Genomic DNA, 27,191 nt, shown 5'->3' with positions numbered 1-27,191 from the left:
TCCCGCAGCAGAGGACTGGCTGCAAGAACTCACAGCGGTACAACAACTTTTGCTCCAGCAACTAGACCAAGCCAAGGAGGACTATAAACGTCACGCTGACAAACATCGCCAGCCGGGCCCCGAAATCAAGGTAGGAGACCGGGTTCTTCTGTCCACTCGCTTTTTGCCCTCCCACCGCCCTTGCTAGATGCCCGTTTCATTGGTCCCTATCCAGTAGTGGCGCAACTTAACCCCGTGACTTTCAAACTTCAACTTCCGCGCTCTATGCGCATTCATCCAGTGTTTCATCGCTCCCTGCTCCTTCCGGCGGATGGTGTGCGCCCTGATACAGACCGGCCGGCCCCCACTCCTGTTTTGGGGGATGGGGAGGAGGAGTTCGAGGTTCAGGACATTTTGGATTCTCGCTTTCATCACCGCCGCCTTCAGTATCTCATTGACTGGGTAGGTTTTGGCCCCGAAGAACGCTCTTGGGAAGACGCTTCCACAGTCCATGCCCCTGATTTAGCCCGCCGCTTCCACCAGGCCTACCCTACCAAGCCACGGCCCCGCACCTCGGGAAGGGAGCCCATTTTTAAGGGGGGCCTTGAGGAGGGGGATAGTGTGATGACTCATGGGCCATGTAGTCCCGTTCCTAACTCTGTTGTGACAGATGAAGAGGAAAACTTTGGTTTCCCACCGTTTCAGCCAGAATTGGAGCTTTTTCAGCCAGAATTGGAGCCCTTGCACCTGCAGGAGACTTGCCTTCCAGAAGTCTGCCAAACAAGCCTTGAGCCGAAATCTCCCCCATTTTCTCGCCACGAGTTTTATAAACAACAGACAGGCGCTCAGGAGGCTTCTCGCAGGAGTGCTAGGATCGCTGCCAGGCATTCAGCTGATTAAGCCTGCTTCCCATGGGAATCTTTAGGGAGTCATGCATCTGGACACAGAGAATGGCTTTCGGTTCTGGTTCACCAGAGAATTGCTCTCTGGCGGGAAAACAAGACCCTATTTAGGTGTTTTGCCCACGTTAGAATCTTGCGGAGTCAATTCGTCAGCTTCGGGAGCAGGTTGTGTGTGGACTACGCTACTCCCGCTTCCAAGCCCTCGTTCCCGTTTCCAGCCTTGCTTTGCTTTTCCAGGACCTTGCCTTGCTCCACGGACATTGCCTTGCTTCCCGGACCTCGCCACGAATTTACCACGGATCCTGTTCTTGCTCCTCATTCCTTGTTGCCTTGAATTAAGCCTAGTGTTCCAAGAATCAAGTTTACTTCCCAGCCTTGCTTAAGTTTCGTGGACTAAAGGACCTTGTCATCTCCCCTCACTTTGCTTGGCAAAGTGAGTGTTTCGGTTATTGGATTACAACTTTGGACCTTAATATTTCATATTGGACATTGTTTCTTTGGACTAATTTTGACCTTTCCTGAAAGGTCTACTCCTGGACTATCTTCTACACTTGTTTTTATTAACTTTATATACTTCTACAATAAGGATATTAGATAGATTCTGGCCTCTGTGTATGGTTATTGGTGCTCTGCAGCCTGGGTCTTGACAAGAAGACATAAAAAATTCTTAGATCATCTTTCAGTTCAGAAAAAATAGCAATTTCTTTATTTGGAGTTTTTCACCTTCATGGGAATCCTGTGCCACTAACTCCATAGAATTTGGAGGGCTGCCATAACAATTTATTTATTTATTTATTTATTTATTTATTGGATTTAAACCCCTCTTTTCTTCCAGAATGTGATTCAGGATGGCTTAGAATAATTAAAAGATACTTAAACCATTATTGCAAAAAAGCTGAAAAGGAATTAAATGTGCTAAAATAATTAAAACACTTAAATATATTTAAGTCATATTTTCAATGAAAACTAAAAACACTTTTTAAAAGAATGTACATTTAGAATTCAAAACATAGTGATGAGATTTATCGTGTTCATTCACATACAGAAAAGCAAGGGCTTGTTTTGAAAGGGAAATAATATAGTTCAGAAAAAAGCTATGGCATTTTGAGAAATACAGCTGTTTTTGCTGAAAGTAGCAATCTTCAGTTTAAGTATTTAGGTAGCCTCAAAACCTAAAAAAAGGACAAGTTTATGTTCAAACACCAAAGATTCCGAAGTGAATCTGAAGCTATACCTTTCAAGATTTGTGTGTGCTTGCTCTCTTCCATTTTCCCGTGTTTTCTCATCCTCTTTCTTTGGAGGAATTATGGTTGGGTCTAAACCGAATAATTCCTGAAGTTGCCCATAAAGGTCTGAGCGGTTGTAGACATGGAACTCAAAATCATTTACCATGATATACAATCTCGTTTCAGCCTTTGGATCTGTAAATTACAACAAAAAGATTCTATAAAGTAACTTTTCATGAGACAACTTCAGCAAACCAAAAGCAAACTTCACACTGGATTAAAATCTGGGCATATAGTACATCCTCGCACATAGATACATATATATTTATGAACAAATGAAATAACTGAGACAAACATGAATTTCAAATTTCAAATATAACCTAAAGTGTTTACCGTGCCAATATGGGGGGGGGGGGGGGGGACTAGCTGTTAGCCACAGTTAATTTTCCAGGAAAGAAAGCAGTTGTAGACATTTGACACAAATATGGGGCTATTATACCCTGGAATGTTGGGGAGAAACCCTTCAAGTCTCATACAACAAACAGCTTAACAAGCACAATTTTAAGACAATTATCAACCACTGGAAATAAGCATCATAGTGAATTCCAGCTTGTTATTTACTAACTAATCTGGGCAGGCCCATAGATGTCTCTCCCTTTTTGGATGAATAAAAATTGAGGAACAAAATTAGGGGTCCCATAAAGGGCCATATGATTCTGATGCAGCACACAGCCCTCATACCTGTCTCACTACACTAACATTTCTTTTAACATCAGTTTTTATAGACTGCAGCCCATTTTTGGTTTTTTAAAGCCCGTACCTTTGTATTGCCAACGCACAGATCCTCGACCATGGGATACAAACATTCCTTAAATACCATTTTTGCAGCGCGTAAGTCCCTGCATCTACCCACTGACTGAAATTGTTCACATCAGTATAACTATTTTGGCCCAACTGGGGGGGGGGGGGGGCTGACTCACTTTTTAAACCTTTATTGTCAAAACACACTGTGACAGTTTATTCACTTTCTATTTTAAAAGAAGAGCCAGCAGTGGTCTTACAAGGTGAGTGTGAGCCCTAAAATGTCCCCGACAAACATTTGGAGGTTCTGAGATATTATTAGCCATTTAGATGCAGAATCATTTTCAGATTGCATCAAAGGTGGATAAATTGGGGTTGATCCCAGCAGGGAGACAGGGCAACTTCCAAATCTTTGCATTTGTTCACTGCTACCCTAAATATGTCCATACAGAAGCAGAATGTCTCTCTATCTCTGCTTATGTCATTCCACCTTTACTGGCAATTCTTCCTGAGAGGTAAGAAGAGGAGCAAGGACAATTGAATTGATAAAAAGAGATGTAAAACACTGGTAAAACCATCTGTGACTATACTGCTAATAGTTCCTTCTAGGTTTTGCAGCTATACTTCTGTGTAGCTATTTTTCAAATTGTTACTGCAACACATACTCAGCTCTTTATACACAGTATGAGTTTACTTTAGGGGTGGGGAACCCACTGCATATAATTATCAGCCTATTTTTAGAGCCCCAGATCTCAAATTCTGAGCAAAACATGGAGCCCAGTGCAAGCAGTAAGTCAATAGATTTCAAACAAGCATTTTAGCTGTATAAGTACTGCAGCAGCATGAAACCTTTAATGGGTTTTGAAATTAGGGAGATGCACAGAAGTTGTCACCTGTTCTAATTTTAACATTCCTCTTTGCTTCATCTTCCTGATTGCTACTCAGATGCTTGCTCAAGTTAAATGTGCAGGTTATTTAATAGCCACTAGTTACAGTGACCCAAGAAAACCATATATGAATATAATGTGCCCAATTCCTGTTTTTAAAAAATGGAGTCACATTCCAAATTATACCTGATCATCTATTATAATATAAAACAGGGGTGATACACCACACCTTCAGTTTCCAAGCAGTATGACCTAATTAAAAACAATTTTGTCATAATTAACTAGGTCTTTTCTCTGTTAAAGACAACCCTATTACTTATTTACTCAAGAGACATGAACTCTTTTGATATTCCAGTAAATTGGGTCTCTTGAAGTAGATTATTGCCAAGTATTTCTCCTTACATCTAGCATATTTACCTATGAAAACCAAAAAGTGCAATGCAGCATTTGAATAATTTTTTTAATCAGACAGAGAGGTTATCTCTGCTATGTAAAAAAAAAATCATGAAAATCTCCAGAAGTAACTGGAGAAGGTCATTGAGTTGAGATGGTGGACTTTTTTTTACATTTCAATTACATTAATTGGAAGTGCATATATGAACTCCCCCACTCCCCCAAACTTTTCCATATCTTTATTGCATTACAACCATAAACTTTTTTCAACACATTCACTTCCATGATAGATACAGATAAAGATAGATAAATGGAGCAAGTGATTCATGGAAGATAAATGTGTAAATAGATAGTTTTCTTTTCCAGTGAGGTCTTTCACCAGAAGTAAAGAGTTACATTCCTCTTACATTTAATACACTCAGGTAAAACTGAAATCAACTACATTGCTCGTAAAGCATTTTTGCCTTTGACCTACCTAGTATAGTCATGCTCACTGTATGACAAATGGGTTGCATTAGAAAAAGTCAATAGGTATGGTCTATTTAAGGTAGACAACTCAACCAATTAGAAGAGAACTGAAAACCGTGACTATTTACATAGTTTTACACTTCGAATCATATAATAAAGCTGTTGATTTCCACAAATGACATTAGTTGAAAATGCAGCATACAAGTCACACACAACAGGATACCACATCCAAAACCAGTATTATTTTCTCAATAATGTTTTTTGACAAATTGCAAGACATAAGAACAAAACCTCATACCAAAATGTACTGTAATAGATTTTATTTTTGGCTTAAGCTTCATGAACATTCAGTCACTAAATGTATGAAATATTACTTCAGAAGCCAATTATTAGACACAGACCAAATGTAGGTGTGCTGCTTTAGCAAGCATACACAGTGGAAAGGAATGCTGAGAGTTGCAATTCAACATCATCTAAAGTCACATGATTTCTACCCCTAAGGAATATCAAGCTTTTTTTTACTGGCACTACATTTCTAATACATATTGTATCTCTGCTACAGTTCTAACGGGGCTGGTATCTAAAATAGTTTGTGAATTAGCTCCATATCAAATTCATTACTTCAAGATGTATTTTTGGCCACTAGCCTCAATTACTCCATTAGCTCTATCCTTCATGAATGTGTCTACCAATAACCAAATAGCCACTGATCTGCAGGTGGTGTGTTCAAACATAATTTCCAAACATATCAGCTACTGCAAATAATTAAAATACGGGAACAGAATCAGAAAATCTCAATCACGCTTCATATGGAAATGCTGAAATTGATAAGGCCTAAACAGGGTATATTCAAATATTATAATCTACAGAAATTATTTAGAAAAGTACAGTTCTGTTTTTTTGTGTCACAGATTTTTTTAAAAGATTCATTTATTTTACAAGATGCAAACACTTAACTGTTATAGAATTATAGAATCAAATGTATTATTTCTGAAGAAAGCTTACCATGCTGTTTCTGCTTTGGATTGTACATCTTCCACCAACGAAATATAATGAATCCATCTTGTATTCTAAAAAATATGTTTATATAATTAGGATTGCCAAATGTATATATATATATATACTTTATATTCAATGAACTGAAATACTATTTCAAACAACATAAAGATCATAAACTGCTCTTTATTTAAAAGACACAACATGCTGCTGCTTATCATCATTTTCTATTGGACTGCTATGCTCTGGATCAGAGATGACAACAAAGGTACAACAAACCACATTAGTTTAAATTAAGAGGACATCATGTTTTTACAAAACCGTCCGATTTTAAGTTACTCTGTTCATCCTTACTATACTAGTACTAATGATCGAAACAAAAATAGCACAATCAAACCCAGAGATGGGTAATATGTAGCCCTCCAGATATTTGCTGTTGTGTACTTTCAAATCATTTCCAGAGTTTTACAGAGTTTTCTTAGCAAGAGTTCTTCAGAAGCAGTTTGTTGTGGCCTTACACATTACCCCTAGCTAAGAGAACCAACTGGATGGATGACTGGATTTGCAATCCAACTTCTGCTCTGAGTTTCTTTGTATTTTAAATATACTATAACCTATAATTTTGTGAAAGTGACCTTGTATACTAAGAATAGGCCAATAGCATAGTCACAATACTGAAATGATGTAAGCAAGTAAATACCTGATAGACATGTCTTCTGTAATGTAATAAATTTCACGAACCATGATTTTTCCAGACAGGACAGAGAATGAAAAGGAACCTATGGTGAGAGGGAATAACTCAGTCAACATACATTTCAAAAAAAAATTAAGTTAATCAATTTTTACATACATCAATTTTTCTCAGATTGGCTAGATCAAAGGTGCAATTGAGTAGCTGAGATATGTCAGCTTTAAGGCTGTAGGACAAGAATTATAGAGTTGGATACCTGACAGATATGTATCCAAATCTGTTCAAATATCTCCAACAATGAAAGGCTACCAACATGCAACAGAATTCATTCTACTGTTGTATAACTGTAGGACTTCAACTTCCCTGGTTGCCCTTTTTCAAGTAAACAAATATGAACTGCCCCTCCTGATAACTTTTAAGACCTTTAAGTAGTAAGTCACCTTTTAAAGAGGTCAAATCCCCTCGCCTCCGAACTGCAGAACACCAAAAAAATGATTTTTCAAAACCAGAAGTTATTTCTTCCAGTTTTGTTTTGTTTATCATTTCGGTATTCCTGTTTCCAGAGCATTTCATAGGCAAAAAGTCAATCCCCAGACGTGCGAAACCCCACAATGCTGGTAAAGTTTATAAACATTACTGGCCCAAATACTATGAATACATTGGAAATGATAGAGACATAAAACAAAAGCACATTTATTCAGTATCCTACACATCTTCAGTTGCCATCCATCCAACCACTGGCAAATCAAGTTTATTCCAGCCCTTGATCTAATGCCTCTTTGAAATTGTCCTCCTATTGTATTCGAGAAAGTAATGAGAAAAGTAAAATAGACATCTCGACACTGAAAATCATCAATCATTCTCATATCATCATGATAGAGCATGGGATAAAATGCATCTCAGCATCCCACAATTTAGACCTAAAAGGTCTAGAAACCAGCCCCTATAAGCAACGGTTTAGGAGCTGGGTATATTTAACTTGGAGAAGAGACGGCTAAGAGATGTGATAGCCATCTTCAAATATCTGAAAGGATGTCATGCAGAAGAATGAGCAAGCTGATTTCTGCTACTCAAAAAACTAGGACACAAACTAGTTTCTCGAGTAGCAAAAATCAGCTTGCTCATTCTTCTACATAACATAGATTCAAACATCAAAAAAGAAACATTTAACATTAGTAACACCTTTTTGATAGTAATTGTTGTTCAACAGTGGAATAGACTGCCATGAATGGCAGTTCTTTCCTTCTTGGCCCTTTCCATCTTTGAAGATCTTTAAACAGAGGTTGGATGCACACCCCACAGGAGTACTTTAGCTGTGCGCTCCTGCACTGGCTGACTAGATAGCCCTTGAGGCCCCTTCCAAATCTATAATCCAACTGTCCAAAACAAGGAGACTTCAATGCAGATGATAGGATGCATGGCATAGGTAAGTCGGTCTCACTCATTCATTCACTTACTCTGTTCTCATGTTTTGCACATTTTGAAACATGAGGATTCTGATGGTGGACATTTTTATTTTTTATTTAATTTATATGATTGCTCCACCATATTAGTGTCTTTGACTGTCACACTGATATGAATGGGACAGCTGAACATGCACTTAGTGTTCATTTGTATTTGCTGAAATATATAGGAATTAAAAATGGTTACTTTCTGCTAATTCAGACTCTCCTGCTTGCTCTGTTATTAGCCTAATATATGAGTATATATTCTGTATATATTTAGTGAATTTTAGGATATACAGTATTCAGAACAGATTTTATTTAACACAAATGCCACAAGACTTACCAATATGGATGTAGCCATTTTTATGTAATCTGTTTAGAACTAATGTTAAAATCAGTCCAATGTTCCGGGAATTGTAATAAGTTAGGTAAATAATCCAACCACATGACAAAATTGTAGCTGCAAAAGAAATTATACCATGTGTTAGAACAGTCGAGACTTAAGAAAATTAAAAGAACAATTGATTTACAGCACAACAATTCAGCTTGAGTGTTGGAACAGTTTAGCGCTATGGTCTAGACTAGTGAGCGCTACCGTCCCCTGGTGGGCGCTGCAGCGATCCAGGGGGGCGGTGATGGCCACAGGTGTATTTGTCATATGCATTAATACATATCTTTCTGTTTAATTGCTATTAAAATTTAAAAACATTCCCAGGGGGCACTGAGTAATATTTTTTCTGGAAAGGGGGAATTAGGCCAAATAAGTTTGGGAATCACTGGTCTAGACTCTGTTCTGGTCAGCCAGAAATCCACTTATGCTATAGACTCTGCCCACTTCACTTGAAAAGCTATTCTGTGGTTTAGAGATACAAAGAGAGAACCTGACCTTGTATTCTCTGCCCTGTGCTACCTTCCTCCAGCATGGACATGGCAGAAGTCAGAAAACTAACTCCAATTTCAAATAACTAAAGAAGTCTAAAAAGCCACTACTTTTGATTACTATTAAATATGATATACTGAAATGAACTATGAACCTTACCAAGAGTCTAAAATGAGTTGTTGAAGTCTTTCATGGCCGGGATCACAGGGTCGTGGTGTGTTTTCTGGGCTGTGTGGCCATGTTCCAGAAGTATTCTTTCCTGACACATCTATGGTAGGCATCCTCAGAGCCTCACAATCTCTGAGGATGCCTGCCATAGATGTGGGTGAAACATCAGGGGAGAATACTTTTGGAACATGGCCATACAGCCCGGAAAACACACAACAACACAGTCTAAAATGAGTTTGTGTTTGAAAAGTTGATCATTCTCTCTCTCTCTCTCCACACTCTATGTTAGAGCACCAGAGGTTTTTGCATGTCAAATCTGTTTGTTTCTCTCTTCTAAGCTTCACATTTGCACATAGAGAAACAGAAGCAAGCTTTGTCTGTTACTTTGCTAAAGGAAGATGAACTCCTAACAGGTTTTGTTTTCATATTTTCCAAAAAGGAGCTAATACCCTTAGAACCACCAATTCCCTACAGTTTGTTTCTAATTTAAATTAAAGGTTACAATTTATCTAGATTTGGACATTTTTTTAAAAAAATTATGGCTAAGTGGAAACAGAAACAAATAGGAACTATTTGCTGGATTCGTGGGGAGTTTATCATTAGTCTTAATTTTCTTAGCTGCTACCCTACCCTCTGAAAAAAGTCCTTCTCCACTAACATAAGGAGGATATGCACTTTTTAAAAAGCAGCAATCAGTATTGTTGTTGCTGCTGTTTCTAAAACACAAACAGACCCCAGCTACATCATGTTGAATTCCAAACAACACAAAATCTTACCTACATTATATGTGGACAAAACATTCAAAATCTATTCACTTTTTAAAAATAAGAGCTATATCTCACATAAGCATATTGTTGCTTTTTTTCCAGGTCATTATAATAAAAAAAATCTAGTGGAAACTTACTGTTATTCAGTGGCAGGGGCAAGATCAGTGGTTAAGATTTGTTTGGGATTATCCAGGCCAAGTTTACTAAACAAAGAACCTTTTCAGTTAATTGCCACAATAATATAGCACAACATGAATCTAAAATGGGATATTTCACAATATTAAAAAGCACATGAAAAGTTTAACAAAACACATTTTACATACCAACAAGAAGCCAAACAACATTCGAGTTATGCTCTGTTAAAAAATGTTCCAGCTGAGTGATACTGGGGACAATACTCTCATTTCTCTCCATTGCTAAAATACTGCAGTAGTATTTGGATAACTAGAAGAAGGAGAAGAAGAAAATCAGGTTATAGTTTACAAAACAATGCTAAATTAATTATTTATTATAAAACATACGTAGCTTATTTTCCTTTAAATATACTTGAAGAAATTCAAACAAATGGCCTTCCACATTTGCTGGTCTGCCATCTACTTTCCTCCTGTTTTCCAGAATGGAAGCAGTGGTTTGCTCGCCTTCCTTAGGAATGTAGACTAAGTTAAGTCACCACTACCACCATGGCCAAACAATAGCCCAGTCTATATTCCTATCTGTATGGGCTAATAAGCATGAAAAGTATGTGCATGGCAGCTAGGTGCACACATACTCATACAACAATCTAATGCTGGGCTCACATTCTCCATGACCCTTATTTGGGCCACTTTAACTCAAGGCTCTTCTACACAGGCATTAAAATCCAACTTGAAGCTGACTCGAGATTGGGATGTCTACAAAACATACACCCCCAAATGTGTGCTGCAACACGCATTCAGCCAGAAACAGCCTATTTAAAAAACTCACCAGAAATTTTGGATCAAACCACAAAATCTGCTGAAACAGATCAGTTTATATACCGTGCAGATCAGGAGTTCGAGACCAAAATGTAAAGTATTTCTAAGGACAGGGCTACCGTAGAAGCATTCAGAGAAAGAAACCGAATACACAGCTTGAATGGAAGGTAAACAAACACTCCCCTCCCCAAAGGAAACCATAGTGTTCTCCAGGAATGCTCACTTTCACTTTCTTGCTTTGGCCTGCTTCAGTCCATCTTGCCTGATGAAGTCGGAGGGAAATAATCCCTGTATCAGATTGATTCCCAATCAGCGGATCTTTGTGGCCACCATTCCAGGTTGAAGCTGGTTCATGAAGTGCCTGTGTAAGCAACCCAGAGCAAACCAGTTCTATTTAATCCATATCCTAACTCAAATTAAATGGCTGTCTAGAAGCAGCTTCAGTCTACACTCTTATAACTATGGGCTAAGGAACTCCCTCAAAGCTCTATTTACCTCCTGGAAAGGAAGAGGAAAATGGCGATGGTGTAGCAATGGTAAATTCCTGAAGCCTAAGGCTACCACTTCAATGTGCACACAGCAGCCTTGGATTGTGAGAAGTGGCAGCTGAAATTTTCTTTGCACTTGAAAGAAAGCAGTGAGCAGGCAAGCGAGGAGTTGGGGGTGGCTGGATACAGAAGATGCCCTTAAAGGCACCGTTGCCACCACTAAATGGTGCCCCGCTGGAAGACGGCCCCAGCCAGCCTATGCCTCCTCCTGGCCACCATCCTCCTGCCAGGTTAGTCTATGTCCTGGTCACTTGCTAGAAAGCTTGCTGTATCCCTCCATCCTGGCAGCCAGACTGGAGATGGAGGAAGGAGCAGTGGTACCTGGCAGAAGAGGGAAGAAAAGGCCAATGCTCCCTGTGAGCCCCTCAGTTTTCCTACTGATCACTCTGGCCACCCTCCTCCTCCTATATATGCCTCATCCAATACAGTAATGATTTTGTGACAGCACACCAGTAATGGCTTAATTTTATTTTTAAAAAATCTCAAATAAGAAGTCAGATTTCAAAATCCAATGTGGGATTTAAAACTGGCATCTATTCAAAATAATAGTACAGACAGTCCCCAAGTTGTGAACAAGAAAGGCTCTGTAGTTTTATTCTTAAGTTGAGTTTGCATGTAAGTTAGAACAGATACATTTTTAAGTGTAACTCCAGCCATATATATATATATATATTGGTTTGTTGTGGAAATAAATAAATTGGTGATAAAGCTTCGGTTGAGACACCTTTTCCCCATGATAACTCTTCCAGGAGTGAATTTCGCTTCTGAGGGGTAGATGTCTCTTGCTTCCTGTTGTCTCACCCCTGTTCTTAACTATGAGTTGTTTGTAAATCAGATATTTTAACTCGGGGACTGTCTGCAGTTAGAACAAAAAGAAAGAAGATGCAGCCCTGTAATTCAGAAGTACCTGACCTACTGCCCCTTGAGTTATTTGGTTTAATTTTCTGCATAGGACTGTTCCTTGGCCCTGAGTTCCCATTCCCAGGCTATGGACCTTCGTTCCAAGTTTTTTTTTTAACTTGATGATAATAATATACTGAACAGCAATGTTTGAATGCTTCTCAAATCTTCCCTCATGCACATTCAACATTCTAAAAGTACAGTATTTCCAAACCTTCCATCATTTGACCTCATTATGCTTTGGTGTGATTAGCAAACAGCAGTACAGCTAAACAACTCTATGCACAGAGCTGGAATTCCAGCTGATTCTAATTCCAGCATAATTCCAACACTGTTCACACAGCAATAAAAACATCTGCCATGCTTTTTTCTAAAGTTTTATTCAGATGCCTACTTTGAGTCTCAAAGTGCAGCAAAAGTTGAAAGATAGATATCAAATAGTGAAGAAATCTTTTCTTTTAATAGAACTGTTCCATAAAGATTACTACTATATTTAGGCACCATTGAATTTCATAGCAAGGCAAGCTGCGTCCTTTCGAGTCATTTCCAGCTTTTGGTGACCCTGAGGTTCTCTTAGAATGTTCAGAGAAGGTATAGCTTTGCCCTTTGCTGAAGCTGAGAGAGTGTGACTTTCCCAGGGTTGCCCAGTGGGTTTCTAAAGCTGAGCTGGGATTCAAACCTGGTCTCTAGAGCCATAGTCTAATGCTCAGACCCCTACACTACACTGATTCTCAATAATGACATATATATACACAAATAGGTCATTTTGCTTCAAACTCAGGAAGTGTAATTCCAGAGATGTAACTTTATTAGCTTGTGACAACACTAATAGTATTCCTAAAGACAATATTGTACTGTTACCTTTAACTGACTAGAAAAACCATATCATTTCAGTCATTACCAGCAAGGGGGAAGAGCTGTGGCAGTGCCTTTAAAACTTGCTGGCACTTTGATAATATAATGTAGTATGAAGGCCTCAGTATAAAGCATCATTATACGGTTGAAGGAGTAAGACAGAATGCAATAAAATCCAGAAAAGTACAACAAATTAAGCATTTTAAGCAGCAACAAGGGGGTGGGACCAATACCTTCAATCACCAACTTTCTACATTGATATACGGTACTGCTAAATATCCACCAAAATTACAATGATTAATTGAAGCGCTGCTCATCAGGGAATTCGAATCTAGGACACCTCTTAAAAACACCTGGCACATTGCTGATGCTTTCCCATATACTAAAACTGCTGGGAAGTAGCATGTATGGACAAAAACTAATTGTGTTCTCTCTTGAAAAAAAAGGAGAAACATGACACCTGTACTTAACAACTAAGCCACCAATGCATCTAGGCTAGGCACATCCCTAGCCTGTGATATTTACAATGTTTCTATTTCTTCAACAACACTTGAAACACTGCAAAAATAACTTACTTTCTGAAATAGGCAACACAAAACAAAAAGTGATAACTGAGATGTAAATATAACTCCCTTTTCCTCCCTTGAAATTTATCTCTATGAAATGGGAAAGTCTCCAATTAATCACAGTCTCTTGTTTTCTCCGAAGTAACAAACTATGGTTACCTGCTTGAGATAAGCCAGGATCTTAGTTAGATCAATTTCAAACCATGGTTTAAGATCCTATTGCTTTCCAAAACTGGTAGCTGTAGTTTTCCAGTTTGAACAAAATAGGAATCTAGAGTTAACTGGGAGTCTTCATTGCATCTCACTTCTCTTTCCCAGCATATCTTTATCTTGCCACATAATGTTTTTCATATTTAATAAGAACGATGGTTCTGTTTTCTATATTTGCAGTTTATTTGAGCCTTTCCAAATATTAGTAATGTTTTTTTTTATTCAGGTCAGTGGCATTTCAAGGGTCTACTTGACATTTACATGTTTTTGTTTGCTTCCTTTTTCCATCAAGAAAATACCAACAGAACTTAGGTCTGAGAAAAAAAGGTCTGTTTGTTTAGCTGCGGAGATGACTGTGGAGGAAGCAGGGTTTGTTATCTTGGCAAAGCTACTGACTCAAAAAGCCATAACGTAGGACATTTTAAAACAGAACATGTTTCTGCTATGGAATAACAATCATTATAAAATTTAGTATAATAATGCAATTTAAAAATAAGCATTTCTTTCTAATAGCAGTTAGAGTATGAAAGTTGCAAGATATTGTATATAATATAAGCACAACATATTCTTAGCAAATCTTTATCATTAAGAACTTGTCATTTTAACATTCACACAGTTTAATTATGAATATCTCAAGCTCTATCATGGAAAACCTCAGTAAACTAAAAGAAATGGCCCTGTCAGAGCCTCTAAATCATGCCAATGAGAAACACAGATGCATGATCCTATAAGTAGGGGATAAGCAGATTTTTTTCAAAAAACATACGACATAATCAATCTGGAAAAGCAACAAGCTAGCTATGCAAGAGTTGTCTTACCGCTCCCAAGGATAGTCAGTTAACGCTAGGAATTTCACACATGTGTCAACATGTAGGACTGTCCATATTCAGGATTATTCAAATATTTATTTGCCCATTTCCATTTAGTTCAACAATACTTAGGTCTTTGTAAGCATGCACATGATCACAGTTGGATGTGGGTTTGTTTAATCAAGATGCCATGAGAACTTGACGATATAGTCTCAAAGGAGACAACAAGTAACACAAAGCAAAAGTTTCTTGTGGAGCACCAATAAATGTTTTTATATTATATATGATGCATACCGTTTTAAAATTTGACAGACGGGCCAGACCAGTGGCAGATGGAGGAAGAGTGTTTGTGTGAACTAACTGGGGGAAAAATGAACAAATTTTATGCACACCTCACATATCTCATTTGTAGTGCCAAAAAAAGGGAAAGAATGAACAATACAATCGATAAAAGGAAGTACTATTTTAACCAACATAAACTTAACAGTATTTCAGTGGATGACCCCCAGGGGCCATCTAGTTCTACCCCCTTCTGCCAGGCAGGAAAAACACAATCAAAATACTCGCTGAGCAGTGGGAGGGAAATAGGGTTTTGGAAGCAAGCAAGGCAAGGGGGAAAGGATCTGGGTGGTGAGGGAGGTGGGGGAAAGGGCTTTTGGGGTTGAGGGGGCAGAGGGAAAAAGGCTTTTAGGGGCAAGGAAGACAGAGGAAAAAGGGATTTTAACAGCAAGGAAGGTGAGGAAAAAACACTTTTGGGGCAAGAGAGGTGGAGGAGGGGGAAGAGCAGGAAAGAGGAGGGAAAGCTTGGAGGAGGAGGACAGAAGAGGAGGAGCTAACTATGGACCCCTCAGTATGCTTCACAGAGCCCCAAGGACTCCGCAGAGCATACTTTGAGAACCACTGCACTAAACTAGGCTGATGCTACTCTTCAACACACAAACATCAACAAATTTACAGATGTTTATATCCCTGTAAAAAAAACCCACTTTATCAAATATGACAAAATAATTTCTAGCCATTGCTTATAACCAGTCTGTCCAGTTGAAGATTTGAAAACAATTGAAGATTACTAACAATGATAGGGATAAACATTTGTTGAACAGTTTTGTTTCTTAGAAGTATATGCAAAAGCAAGTTAATGAAAATATACATCATTTTATGTTGCGTACTTGAAGCAGTTCTTGCCAGGTTTAATAATGGGATGGTAAATTACCCTTAACCCGTCATTTCTTCAGTTTTTAAAATGATTACTACAGGCTCTCTTTGTGTTCATGAACACACCATTTTAACATTCGTCCATCATCATCATCATCATCATTATTACCATCATCATAATCATCACCATCATCTCAACTTTATCTTGATAAAGGAACTCAAGGCAGCTAACAACATATTTTAACCAACAAAAATAAAAAACAATACGAAAGTAAGATTAAATGTAAGATTAAAAAAACAACTAGACAACCTTTGAAGTTAAACATTAAATATTAAAATTAAAATGCATTAAAGTATTATATACAAACTGTAAAAACAACACCTTAAGAAATTAAAATGCCAACCCTAGTCAATTTGATGACACGAAAATATTTTGGCCTGACAACAGGAGAACAAGGACAGGATCATCCTGGTCTCTCTGGGGAGGGCGTTCCTATGTCTGGGAGTAGCCACTGAGAAAGCTCTCTCCCTTGTTTCCACACAAAGATGACGGAAGAAAGAGAAGGGCCTCTCTACATGATGTTAGATGAGCTTTAATTGGTTCATATATAATCTAGTATGAGCCCACTAATTCCTTCAAATAACCTGGACCCAAGCTGTATAGGGCAGAGGGCCTCAAACCTTTTAAGTGGAGGGCTGGTTCACGGTCCCTCAAACTTTTGGGAGGACAGACTATGATGAAATAGTCCAAAATTAGGATTGTTGTTGTTGTGTGCCTTCAAGTTGTTTCAGACTTAGGTCAACCCTAACTCTAAAGTTTAGGACAGGAGCCAGGTAAATGACCTTGGAGAGTCGCATCCGGCCCACGGGCCTTAGTTTGGGGACCCCTAGGTAGACCCAGTTAACAACTTAGCTGCAGCTTTTTAAGCAACTCAAGTATCTGCTCACTTTTCAAAGGCAGTCCCACGTAGAGTGCATCACAGCAATCTAAACAGGAGGTAACCAAGATATGCACCACTATAGCCAAATCCAACATATCCAGGAATGGGCAAGGTAGGAGCTCTAGCTTTAAGCACTCCTGCTCAACTGCTGAAATCTGGGACTTCAGTATGAGCTGTATCAAGATTACCCCATACTTACATTTTCAGGGGGAGTGTAACTCCACAGACTGAATCTCTATTCCCAGATCTGTTTTTTCAACTGAGCAGAAACATCTGCCTTGTCTGGATTAAGCTTCAATTTGTTTGCCCTCATCCAGTCTATTACAGTTGCCAGACATCTGCCAGAACAGACTTCCTTGAAATTAAGTGGAAGGAAGATATACGGCTTGGTATCATCAGCATACCATGATACCTGACTCCAACATTCAAGACAACCTTTCTCAGCAGATTCATGGATATGTTAAATATCATGGGGGATACGACTGAGCCCTGAGGAACACCAGGGAGTCAAACAGGAATCTCAATTGCTGCTGAACAAAAAATCATGATGGGTAAAGCTGATAGAGATAAATCGCGCACCTCAATTCTCATCTGAACAGTTCTCCATGCCAGATCAAGTCCTAGGTGGACTATATAAAACCTTGAGTTACAGTTATTTGAGTTACTGGCATTGGAAGCCCTGAATAATGTGACTAAACTTATAAATAACATATGAGAAACTGTATATTAAAGATTTTGTAATAGTACTCATGCCTTCTTTTCCAGGAAAAGACTGTCTTAAACCTACCCTTTAATGGCACCTCAAAACTGTGACCAGTATATCACTAGAACTCCCCATCCGCCTCCAACTTAAAAGGAAACTGTATCACAATATTGTGCAATACTTCCCAATCCCAACCCATATTTCATGTACATTGCTGTGGTCACCAGCAGCCCATGAACCAAACCAGGGTCACTCATCCTGCAGCAGTGAAACAAGCCCTCCACCCCAACTGCAACAAATACTGTGCCAAATATAGGGCTGAAGTGTGTCTATGTGCATATTACAAGTCAATATATATAGAAATTCAACTATAAAATGCTATTGCAATCCTAAATACATTTCTTATGCAGTAAACTCATTACCTTTTTTTAAGCCTCATTGAACTTGGAAGGAGTGTGTGTCATTACATCTGAATAAACATGTTATGGATCACCAAATATTGACCACAGTTCCCTTTTTTGAACAGCATTGATTATCCATTTGTCTCTAATCTCTGCTAGTTACAAAATCCTGAATGTAAAAACAAGGATTTACTAGGATTGCTTCATGTAGCCATGCCATCACTGTTAGGCACAAGGAAATCATAGCTAGTTCTGCAGCCTTGACTCATCGGGCAAAGGGCAAACTTGCAATGGATAATTAAGAATAGATTACTTTCATTAAGGTACATTTACTTTCCATTTCAGTTAGCAAAACATCTTGAGCAGAGCATAAATTATTACCCGTATCTATCCCATACTTGGCACTATTAAAAGGTAGCATAATTGCTAATTTACAGTTAGAGTACTCTGTGATTAATTATTCTTTAATATGTATTTTAAATACTGTGCCATACTGGGAATCAAGAAAGTTTAAGAGTGACTGAAGAAAGAATTTATTTCACTCTATAAGCCATGATTCCAACTTGCAGTATGGATCTAACACAGTGGTTCCCAACATGTGAGCTGCGACCCAGCAGTGGGCCATGAGAACGAAAATCTGGTCCGCAAACTTCTTTCCTCTTTTATTTCCGCTCCTTTCCTCAGACCACATCAGCTCTAGATTATTAAATATGGGTTTCTGTGGGCAATCAGATGGTGACTACTGGATGGCATATGTTCTACACCAGAAACTAGATCTGATGTGGTTTATCCAATGTAATTTTCTGAATCAGCACTCCAAATAACCAAACCAAATCTAAAGTTGACCAAAAACTGATTCGTAACTGGTTGTTGTGTATTTCCAGGCTGTATGGCCATGTTCCAGAAGTATTCTCTCCTGACGTTTCACCCACATCTATGGAAAGCATCCTCAGAGATTGTGAGGATGCCTGCCATAGATATGGGCGAAACGTCAGAGAGAATACTTCTGGAACATGGCCATACAGCCCAGAAAACACACAACAACCCTGTGATTCAGGTTATGAAAGCCTTTGACAACACATTGATTCGTAACTCTTTTGGTACTAATGTTGGCGAATGGTCCCTGGTCAAAGTGATCCCTGGTCAGGTGGTCCCTGGTTTAAAAAAGGTTGGGAAACACTGATCTAACAAAATGAAATCTCATCTGGGAACTAATATGGATAATATGCTGTTGAAGTAGAACCACTGAGTCAGTGAGAACTTAGTCAATATTTACACAGCTGCATTAATTAATTGTTTCAACTGAAACTAGAACCAACCAGCGGATGTAGGCTAAAGGTGAGAAAAGGAAGAAACTCATACTGCACAGACCAATGTACTTCCAAGTAAACATACACAGGACTACACTGTTGGTTACCATTTTTAAAAATTACTAAAATATTGTCTCAGCGAACACAGCAGAGCCTAAATAGGAGTTTATGTTGTCAGTGATAATACAGAATAAGAATGTGATCCGTGAGGCATCAATGACTATGTCAATAAAGAACAGCCCACTCTTCAGGATCAAGGAAGGGTCTTCCATAGAATGTAAACCACTCTGTTATGGCTCAATGTGATGGAATCTTGGGAGCTGTAGTTCGACAAGGCACCAGCACATTTCAGCAGAGAAGGCTAAAACTACAATTTTCAGAATCCCGTAGCACTGAGACATGGCAGTTAAACTCATTAATTCTACAGTGTAGAAGATGCACCCAAAGTCCGGGCTGTATGGCCATGTTCCAAAAGCATTCTCTTCTGATGTTTCACCCACATCTATGGCAGGCATCCTCAGAGGTTGTGAGGTCTGTTAAAAACTAGGCAAGTGGGTTTATATATCTGTTGTATAATGTCCAGGGTGGGAGAAAGAACTCTTGTCTGTTTGAGGCAAATGTATATGGTGCAACTGGCCACCTTGATTAGAATTGAATAGCCTTGCAGCTTCAAAACTTGGCTGCATCCTGCCTAGGGGAATCCTTTGTTGGGAGGCAATTAGCTGGCCCTGATTGTTTCTTGTCTGGAATTCCCCTGTTTTTGAGTATTGTTCTTTATTTATAAAGGATTCCCCCAAGCAGTAAGCAGCCAAGCCTTAGAATCATTGAATAGATTTGGAAGATACCTCATGGGCCAACCAGTCCAGCCCCCTGCCTTGACGCTGCAAAGCTATTCAATGCTAATCAAAGTGATCAACTGCAATATTCACACTTGCCTCAAACAGACAAGAGTGCTTTCTCACACCCTGGACATTCCACAGACATATAAACCCCACTTTCCTAGTTTCCAACAAACCTCAGAACCACTGAGGATGCCTGCCATAGATGTGGGTGAAACGTCAGGAGAGAATGCTTCTGGAACATGGCCATACAGACCGGAAAACTCACAGCAACCCAGTGGCCATGAATGCCTTTGACAACACAAGGAAATTATTATTATGATATTATTATTATGGATGCTAAGCAATGAACACTTAAAAGAGCTGGCCCTCCATATCCACGGATTCTGCACCCAAAGCTGGACAATAGTATATTTTTAAATTCAAATCGTTGCCAATGTAGACAAGAGGTTCCATATTACTAGGCCAGGCATGGGCAAACTTGGGCCCTCCGGGTGTTTTGGACTGCAACTCCCACAATTCCTAACAGCTGGTAGGCTGTTAGGAATTGTGGGAGTTGCAGTCCAAAACACCCGGAGGGCCCAAGTTTGCCCATGCCTGTACTAGGCCCTTGTGTGAAATGGGACTTGACTATGCACGGAGAACCAATCCCCAGTGGACACTAAGGGCCCACGGACCCTATCTGGGCCTAAAGAGGGAGCAATGGCAGGCCTGCTTCTCCCTTCAGCTGCCCTGAAGAGGACTCTTGGCAGGTGAGGCCTGGCGCTCCTTCCTGATCGGGGCTTCCACCCAATATGGCGAGCCGCCCCCCGAAAGAGCCCCCGGCTGCCTCTCCTCACTCACCCCATTGTCCGCTTGCTTTCTTCCAGCCCCGGCTCCACTGCTGCTTTACTACGAACCCGGAAACCGGCGCCGCCTCCACCGCTGGCCGCAAACACCGGCAGGCTCCACCCCCTCGGCCCTTCCAGCCAATCACCGGGCAGGACCTTTCCACGCCGACCAATAGGGAAAGTTTTTCAGCCGGAAAAAAGGAGGTTGGCAACGAAGGGACTGGCAACCAATAGGAATCACATTAACCTCTACTTAGAGTGGTGGCGGAGGAACATAGAATAACAATTTAGATTCATACAGGCCGCCCAACTTCCGGGTAGCCTTATCTATATTACTGAAGTCACTTTAACTCCAGCAACATACAGTAGAGTCTCACTTATCCAAGCGTCTGGATAATCCAAGCCATTTTTGTAGTCAATGTTTTCAATATATCATGACGTTTTGGTGCTAAATTCGTAAATACAGTAATTACAACATAACATTACTGCGTATTGAACTACTTCTTCTGCCAAATTTGTTGTATAACATGATGTTTTGGTGCTTAATTTGTAAAATCATAACCTAATTTGATGTTTAATAGGCTTTTCCTTAATCCCTCCTTATTATCCAAGATATTCGCTTATCCAAGTTTCTGCCGGCCCGTTTAGCTTGGATAAGTGAGACTCTACTGTATATATAAAAGGGTAATTAAATTTCGGCCTAGGTCAAAACAACAAAACTACACATCCCAGAAACACTAAACTTGGCAGCACGACCCCTCATCTATGCCTCTACGTTCATACAACAAAAAGCTCCAGCTACTCCAGAAAACGGCCAGGCTTTGAGACTGCAAGGCTATTCACTGCTATTCCACCTGGCCAACAAAGGATTCCCATAAGCCACAGCAATGCATGGCTGGGCAAAGCTAGTAATATAATAATACAGTAGAGTCTCACATATCCAACATAAACGGGCCGACAGAACATTGGATAAGCAAATATGTTGGATAATAAGGAGGGATTAAGGAAAGGCATATTAAACATCAAATTAGGTTATGATTTTACAAATTAAGCACCAAAACATCATGTTTAACAACAAGTTTGACAGAAAAAGTAGTTCAATACGTAGTAATGCTATGTAGCAATTACTCTATTTACGAATTTTGCACCAAAATATCACGATGTATTGAATACATTGACTACAAAAATGCGTTGGATAATCCAGAACGTTGAATAAGCGAGTGTTGGATAAGTGAGACTCTACTGTAATAATAGGAACCCCGGTGGCGAAGTGCATTAAAGCACTGAGCTGGAGACCAAAAGGTCCCAGGTTCAAACCCCGGGAGCGGCATGAGCTCCCGCTGTTAGCTCCAGCTCCTGCCAACCTAGCAGTTCAAAAACATGCAAATGTGAGTAGATCAATAGGTACCGCTCCTGCGGGAAGGTAACGGCGCTCCATGCAGTCATGCCAGCCACCTGACCTTGGAGGTGTCTACGAACAACGCCGGCTCTTTGGCTTAGAAATGGAGATGAGCACCAATCCCCAGAGTCAGACATGACTGGACTTAACGTCAGGGGAAACCTTTACCTTTACTGTAATAATAATAATAATAAGAAGAAGAACAACAACAACAGCAAAAGGCCACCCTACTGGGATCTGCGCGCATCATCCGAAAATACATCACACAGTCCTAGACACTTGGGAAGTGATTTTGTGAAACGAAATCCATCATATCTATCTTGTTTGCTGTGTCATACAATAATAATAAATAATAATAATAATAATAATAATAATTTGTTGTTGTTGTTGTTGAAGGCTTTCATAGCCGGAATCACTAGGTTGCTGTGAGTTTTCCGGGCTGTATGGCCATGCCAGCCTTTTAAGACTAGACAGAGAAGCCACTGAAATCCACAAACGTGGACAATTTCCACAGAAAGGAGGAAACCATGGAAATGAACAAAACCTGGCTACCAGTATTAAAAACTATAAAATCAGTACAGCAAATTAAATACAACACTCTGAAACAGGGGAATTCCAGACATTAAACAATCAGGGCCAGCTAACACCTCCAACAAAGGATTCCCCTATTCAGGAATCAGGCAGGCCTTGAAGCTGCAAGGCTTTTCCATGTTAATCAAGGTAATTAATTACAATGCAGTCTGAGCCCTGCCATATGCACAATGGAGTACCTTCTAATTGCAACACCAGAGGCACTCCAGGCAGCCAGCTACTGATCAACTTTGTGTTTTTAAATACATTACAACTGTACCCTCGGTTCACTTCTGATACAATGAATAAAAAATAAATAAGGTGATTAAATGAAACATTCACACTTGCCTCCAACAGACAAGAGTTCCTTTTCCCACCTTGGACCTTCCACAAATATATAAACCTCACTTGCCTAGTCTCCAACAGACCTCAACAGCCTCTAAAGATGCCTGCCATAGATGTGGGTGAAACTTCAGAAGAGAATGCTTCTGGAACATGGCCATACAGCCCAAAAAACTTACAGCAACCCAATAATAATACAACAACAACAACAATAATAATAATAATAATAATAATAATAATAATAATAATAATAATCTATATCCCATCCCCTCTCCACAAGGACTCGGGATCGCTCACAACAAAATCAAGTCACAACACATACATAAGCAATAACTAAAAAGACATCATAGAATCATAGATTTGGAAGAGACCTCATGGACAATCCAGTCCAACCCCCTGCCAAGAGGCTGGAAAATCACATTCAAAGTACCCCTGACAGATGGCCATCCAACCTCTGCTTAAAAGCCTCCAAAGAAGGAGACTCCACCACACTCCGGGACAGAGAGTTCCACTGCTGAACAGCTCTCACAGTGAGGAAGGTCTTCCTAATGTTCAGGTGCAATCTCCTTTCTTGTAGATTGGTTATCATACTGTATATAACTAATAATCATAAGCAAAACATTAGAAAATGATATCACAATAAATAAGTGCACAAGTTAAAAATTATACTTGGTTTAAAAACATATTGCACTGCAGAGGCAAAACCAGTTAACAACCAATAGGTATTGACAAGGCTAAAAGACCACCATCATAATGAAAAGTAATCCACACTTTTCAAAAGCCATTTTCCATATCCCGGTTTTTAGTTCTTTTCTGAAGTTAACTAGAGAAGGCGTCTGCCTGATTTGTTTAGGGAGAGCATTTCAAAGCCGGGGGGCCACTATCGAGAAGGCCCTTTTTCTCGTTTCCACCAAAGCCCGAGTTGGTTCAAAGGGGGAGACGTGGACACACAAATAATAGTTAGCAATGGTAGAAAACCAACTTACTATTGCCCCGAAAGATCTCCCCAGCTACTACAAAGATAACTTGAGTTCCTTTGGACACCACCAAGTCCCTTCATGGAAATAGGACGGTATATAAAGTATTATTTTTATTTTTATTGTATGACACAGCAAACAAGATAGATATGTTGGATTTCATATCACAAAATCACAAGTCGAACACTTCCCAAGTGTCTAGGACTGTGTGATGTATTTTCGGATGATGCGCGCAGATCCCAGTAGAGTGGCCTTTTGCAGTTGGCAGATCGTAATTTTGTCAATGTTTCCAAATGCCGGCTGGGATCTTTTGGCACGGCACCCAATGTGCCGATCACCACCGGGACCACCTGCACTGGTTTCTGCCAGAGTCTTTGAAGTTCAATCTTGAGGTCCTGATAGCTGCTGAGTTTTTCCTGTTGTTTTTTGTCAATGCGACTGTCACCTGGTATGGCGACATCAATGATCCAAACCTTTTTCTTTTCCAGTAGGCTGTTAGGAATTATGGGAGATAACTGAGTACAAAGCAGATATTGTGGAATTTCTGCCTTGATATTCTGGGTTATATGCCTGTGTGGAAAGGGACCCCCCCCCCAAAAAAAAAAACGAGAAAGGGAGAAGGTGTGTGAGAGAAACAAGAAGGAAAGAAAGAGCCACACACAAAAATGCACACCTGGGTATATGCACTAGTTATACAATGAAGACTAATTTGCATGATATTATATTTAATGTAATACTGAGTTACATTATTATATAACTGATATGGTCTATATCTTTTCAAAAAAAACATTTAGGAAATGCAGTTCTGAAAATCAAGATTTTTTAACAGAGAGCAATTTAATTTAAACAGAAACAAATAATTTATTTTTGCACCTCGCTGTAGGTTCATATTAACCTGAATTCATTTGAAACTCCAGCTTGAATAGACCCACTGAATGAGTGAAATGTATACCATGACAGTGTGCAATATAATGCAAGCCTATATATGCAGGTGCCTTCAAGTCGCATGCCAATTTATGGCAACCACATGAATTTCATAGGGTTTGCTTAGGAAAGCAATAATCAGAGGTGGTTTGGCCAGTTCTTTTCTCTGAAATATAGCCTACGGCATCTAGTATTTGTTGACTCCCATTCTGGTACTAACAAGTGCTGACCCTGCTTAGTTTCCAAGCTCAGACAGGAACTGGTGCCTTTAGGCTGTTTACCTTGCTGCAATTATTGCTCTAAAGTTTTGTTGATCGGCTAAAACTTGTGACAGAAATCAAAACTTATTGCTGAGGCTATCTTTATTAAAATAATAAAGAAAAACAACTTTATCTCAGCAGCAACCTCCCCACTCCTTTCTTAAACGCAAGCCACTGCCAAAGAGACGCCTTTTGAGGAACAAAGAAACTAAAGTAAGAAAAAGGGTGCATCTACACTGTAGAATTAATGCAGCTTGACATCCTTTCAGTGCCATGACTTAATGCTATGGAATCATGGGAGTTACACTTTGGTAAGACACACGTACTCTGGCAGAGAAGGCTAAAGACCTTGTAAAAACTGCAGTTGCCATGATACTACAGCATTGAGTTCTGGCAGTTAAAGCAATGTCAAACTGCATTAATTCTACAGTGTAGATGCACCCAAAGTGTTTGGAAATCCTACCGCAGGAACAGGCGGTTTTTGCATACACTTTGAGTACCTTAGGATCACTCCGATTTTAAACACCTTCTTATTTTTTACCATAGAAGAAAAGGTGTTCTGGCATTTCAATTTGTGTGTGTGTGTGTGTGTGTGTGGGTCAGGAGTAACTTGAGAAACTGCAATTTGCTTCTGGTATAAGAGAATTGCCGTCTGCAAGGACTTTGCCCAGAGGATGCCTGGATGTTTAGATGTTTTGCCATCTTTGTGGGAGGCTTCTCTCATGTCTAAATGGGGAGCTGGAGCTGACATAGGGAGCTCATCCGCACTTTCCCCAGATTCGAACTGGTAACCTTCAGGTCAGCAACCCAGCCTTCAGGTTAGCAGTCCTGCTGGCACAAGGACTTAACCCACTGCGCCATCGGGGGCTCCATTTCAAATATAAATATTCAGTATAGTTGGGGCAACAAGCCTATTTCTTCCTCTTGAACTTGCTAGGACTTACTTCAGAGTAAACATGGATAGGATTGCTTTGTAAATTGACCTCAAAGCAACATAAATAACAAATGCGTTGAGCCTTTTTTTCAAAAAATGTTTGATACTGTAGTTACAATTGTAACAGCACAGAGGTTTTTGTTGCAATTTGAACAAGTGAGTGTTCTTTTAAAAAATGAGAGAAGACACACTCAGCAGCACAAACAACCTGAAGTGACATACTAATTCCTGTATATGAACTATGTTCTTCCATAGGAAATTATTTCAGGAAGTGAAACAAATCCAGTGTGCCATGGTGCCAGTAAAAAGGATTTACTTCAACTATGTGTTTAATCAGCATTATTTTTGCAGGCAGTGGTAGAGCAAGCAAACACACACACACACACACACACACACACACAGAGTCTGGTTCTACTCATATACAGCTTGCTGAGCATGAATGAATCTCTCCTGTAATTAACAACTGGATACAGGTACAGGAAGCTTGTGCATGTGTTTAGTAAAATGCTTAAACAGCTCTACTTGCGCTCTGCAAAACATTTCTTCCAAAATTTCTCCCACCCAAGAGGCTCCCTACAGTCAATTTCCTTTTCCAACCTAAACAATAGATTTGATTTCTTCTCACAGACATCTCCATTAGATATGAAATGATCATGTAATCACCTATTCCACCATTGCCACGTCTTCCTTCTGTCCAGCTGAGAAAACCTGGGTACATGTTTTAGACTGATATCATGTTACAATGGCCTCTAATTGGTTGTGGAAACTAGTTTGTTGTGAAAACGATTAATCCTTCACTGCTCTCATGACCGCTTCTTTCAAGGATTGCCCTCAACTCACCCATTATGCAACTGTATCAGCTGGCCATGTAAGAACTAGATGGGAATTTTCTCCCATTTTCCAGGGAGTCTTACACCTACCTTATACTGTATCTTGTGGACATGGGGGACAATTGCCATAGGTTGGTGCTCTTAAACTGTCACTGGCAGGTAGTGGGGGTGGGGGTGGAGGAAGGGTTTGTATAAAGGAACACAATATTGCACACTTAAAGGCACCAATTTGTCATATATTCATAGAGTTGGAAAGGATCCAACAGGCCATCAGAATTTCCACATAGATCATCCCTGACAGATAGCTGGCTGTCCTCTTTTGAAAACATGTA

At 39.6% G+C, this 27,191-nt stretch overlaps 1 protein-coding gene across 13 annotated transcripts in view; it reads right to left on the bottom strand.

Moving 5' to 3' along the window:
* The window catches only part of bltp1 (bridge-like lipid transfer protein family member 1), a 142,143-nt gene extending 121,387 nt beyond the window's left edge, over positions 1-20,756 (bottom strand). For all 13 annotated transcript variants that reach the window (XM_062983607.1, XM_062983608.1, XM_062983613.1 and 10 more), the window contains exons 1-7: positions 20,637-20,756; positions 10,780-10,917; positions 9,927-10,047; positions 8,132-8,248; positions 6,353-6,431; positions 5,662-5,726; positions 2,116-2,302 (exon numbers count right to left, since the gene is read on the bottom strand). In XM_062983607.1, coding sequence (XP_062839677.1) covers positions 2,116-2,302; positions 5,662-5,726; positions 6,353-6,431; positions 8,132-8,248; positions 9,927-10,017 — 539 coding nt within the window. In that variant the 5' untranslated portion in view covers positions 10,018-10,047; positions 10,780-10,917; positions 20,637-20,756. The remainder of the gene's footprint in view (positions 1-2,115; positions 2,303-5,661; positions 5,727-6,352; positions 6,432-8,131; positions 8,249-9,926; positions 10,048-10,779; positions 10,918-20,636) is intronic.
* Positions 20,757-27,191: the final 6,435 nt, after the last annotated feature.

The sequence above is a fragment of the Anolis carolinensis genome, chromosome 5 (assembly GCF_035594765.1).
Source record: "Anolis carolinensis isolate JA03-04 chromosome 5, rAnoCar3.1.pri, whole genome shotgun sequence".
In the NCBI taxonomy this organism is placed as follows: Eukaryota; Metazoa; Chordata; class Lepidosauria; order Squamata; family Dactyloidae; genus Anolis; species Anolis carolinensis.
Note: the sequence above shows the minus strand (reverse complement) of the source record. Positions and strands in the feature narration are given on the sequence as shown.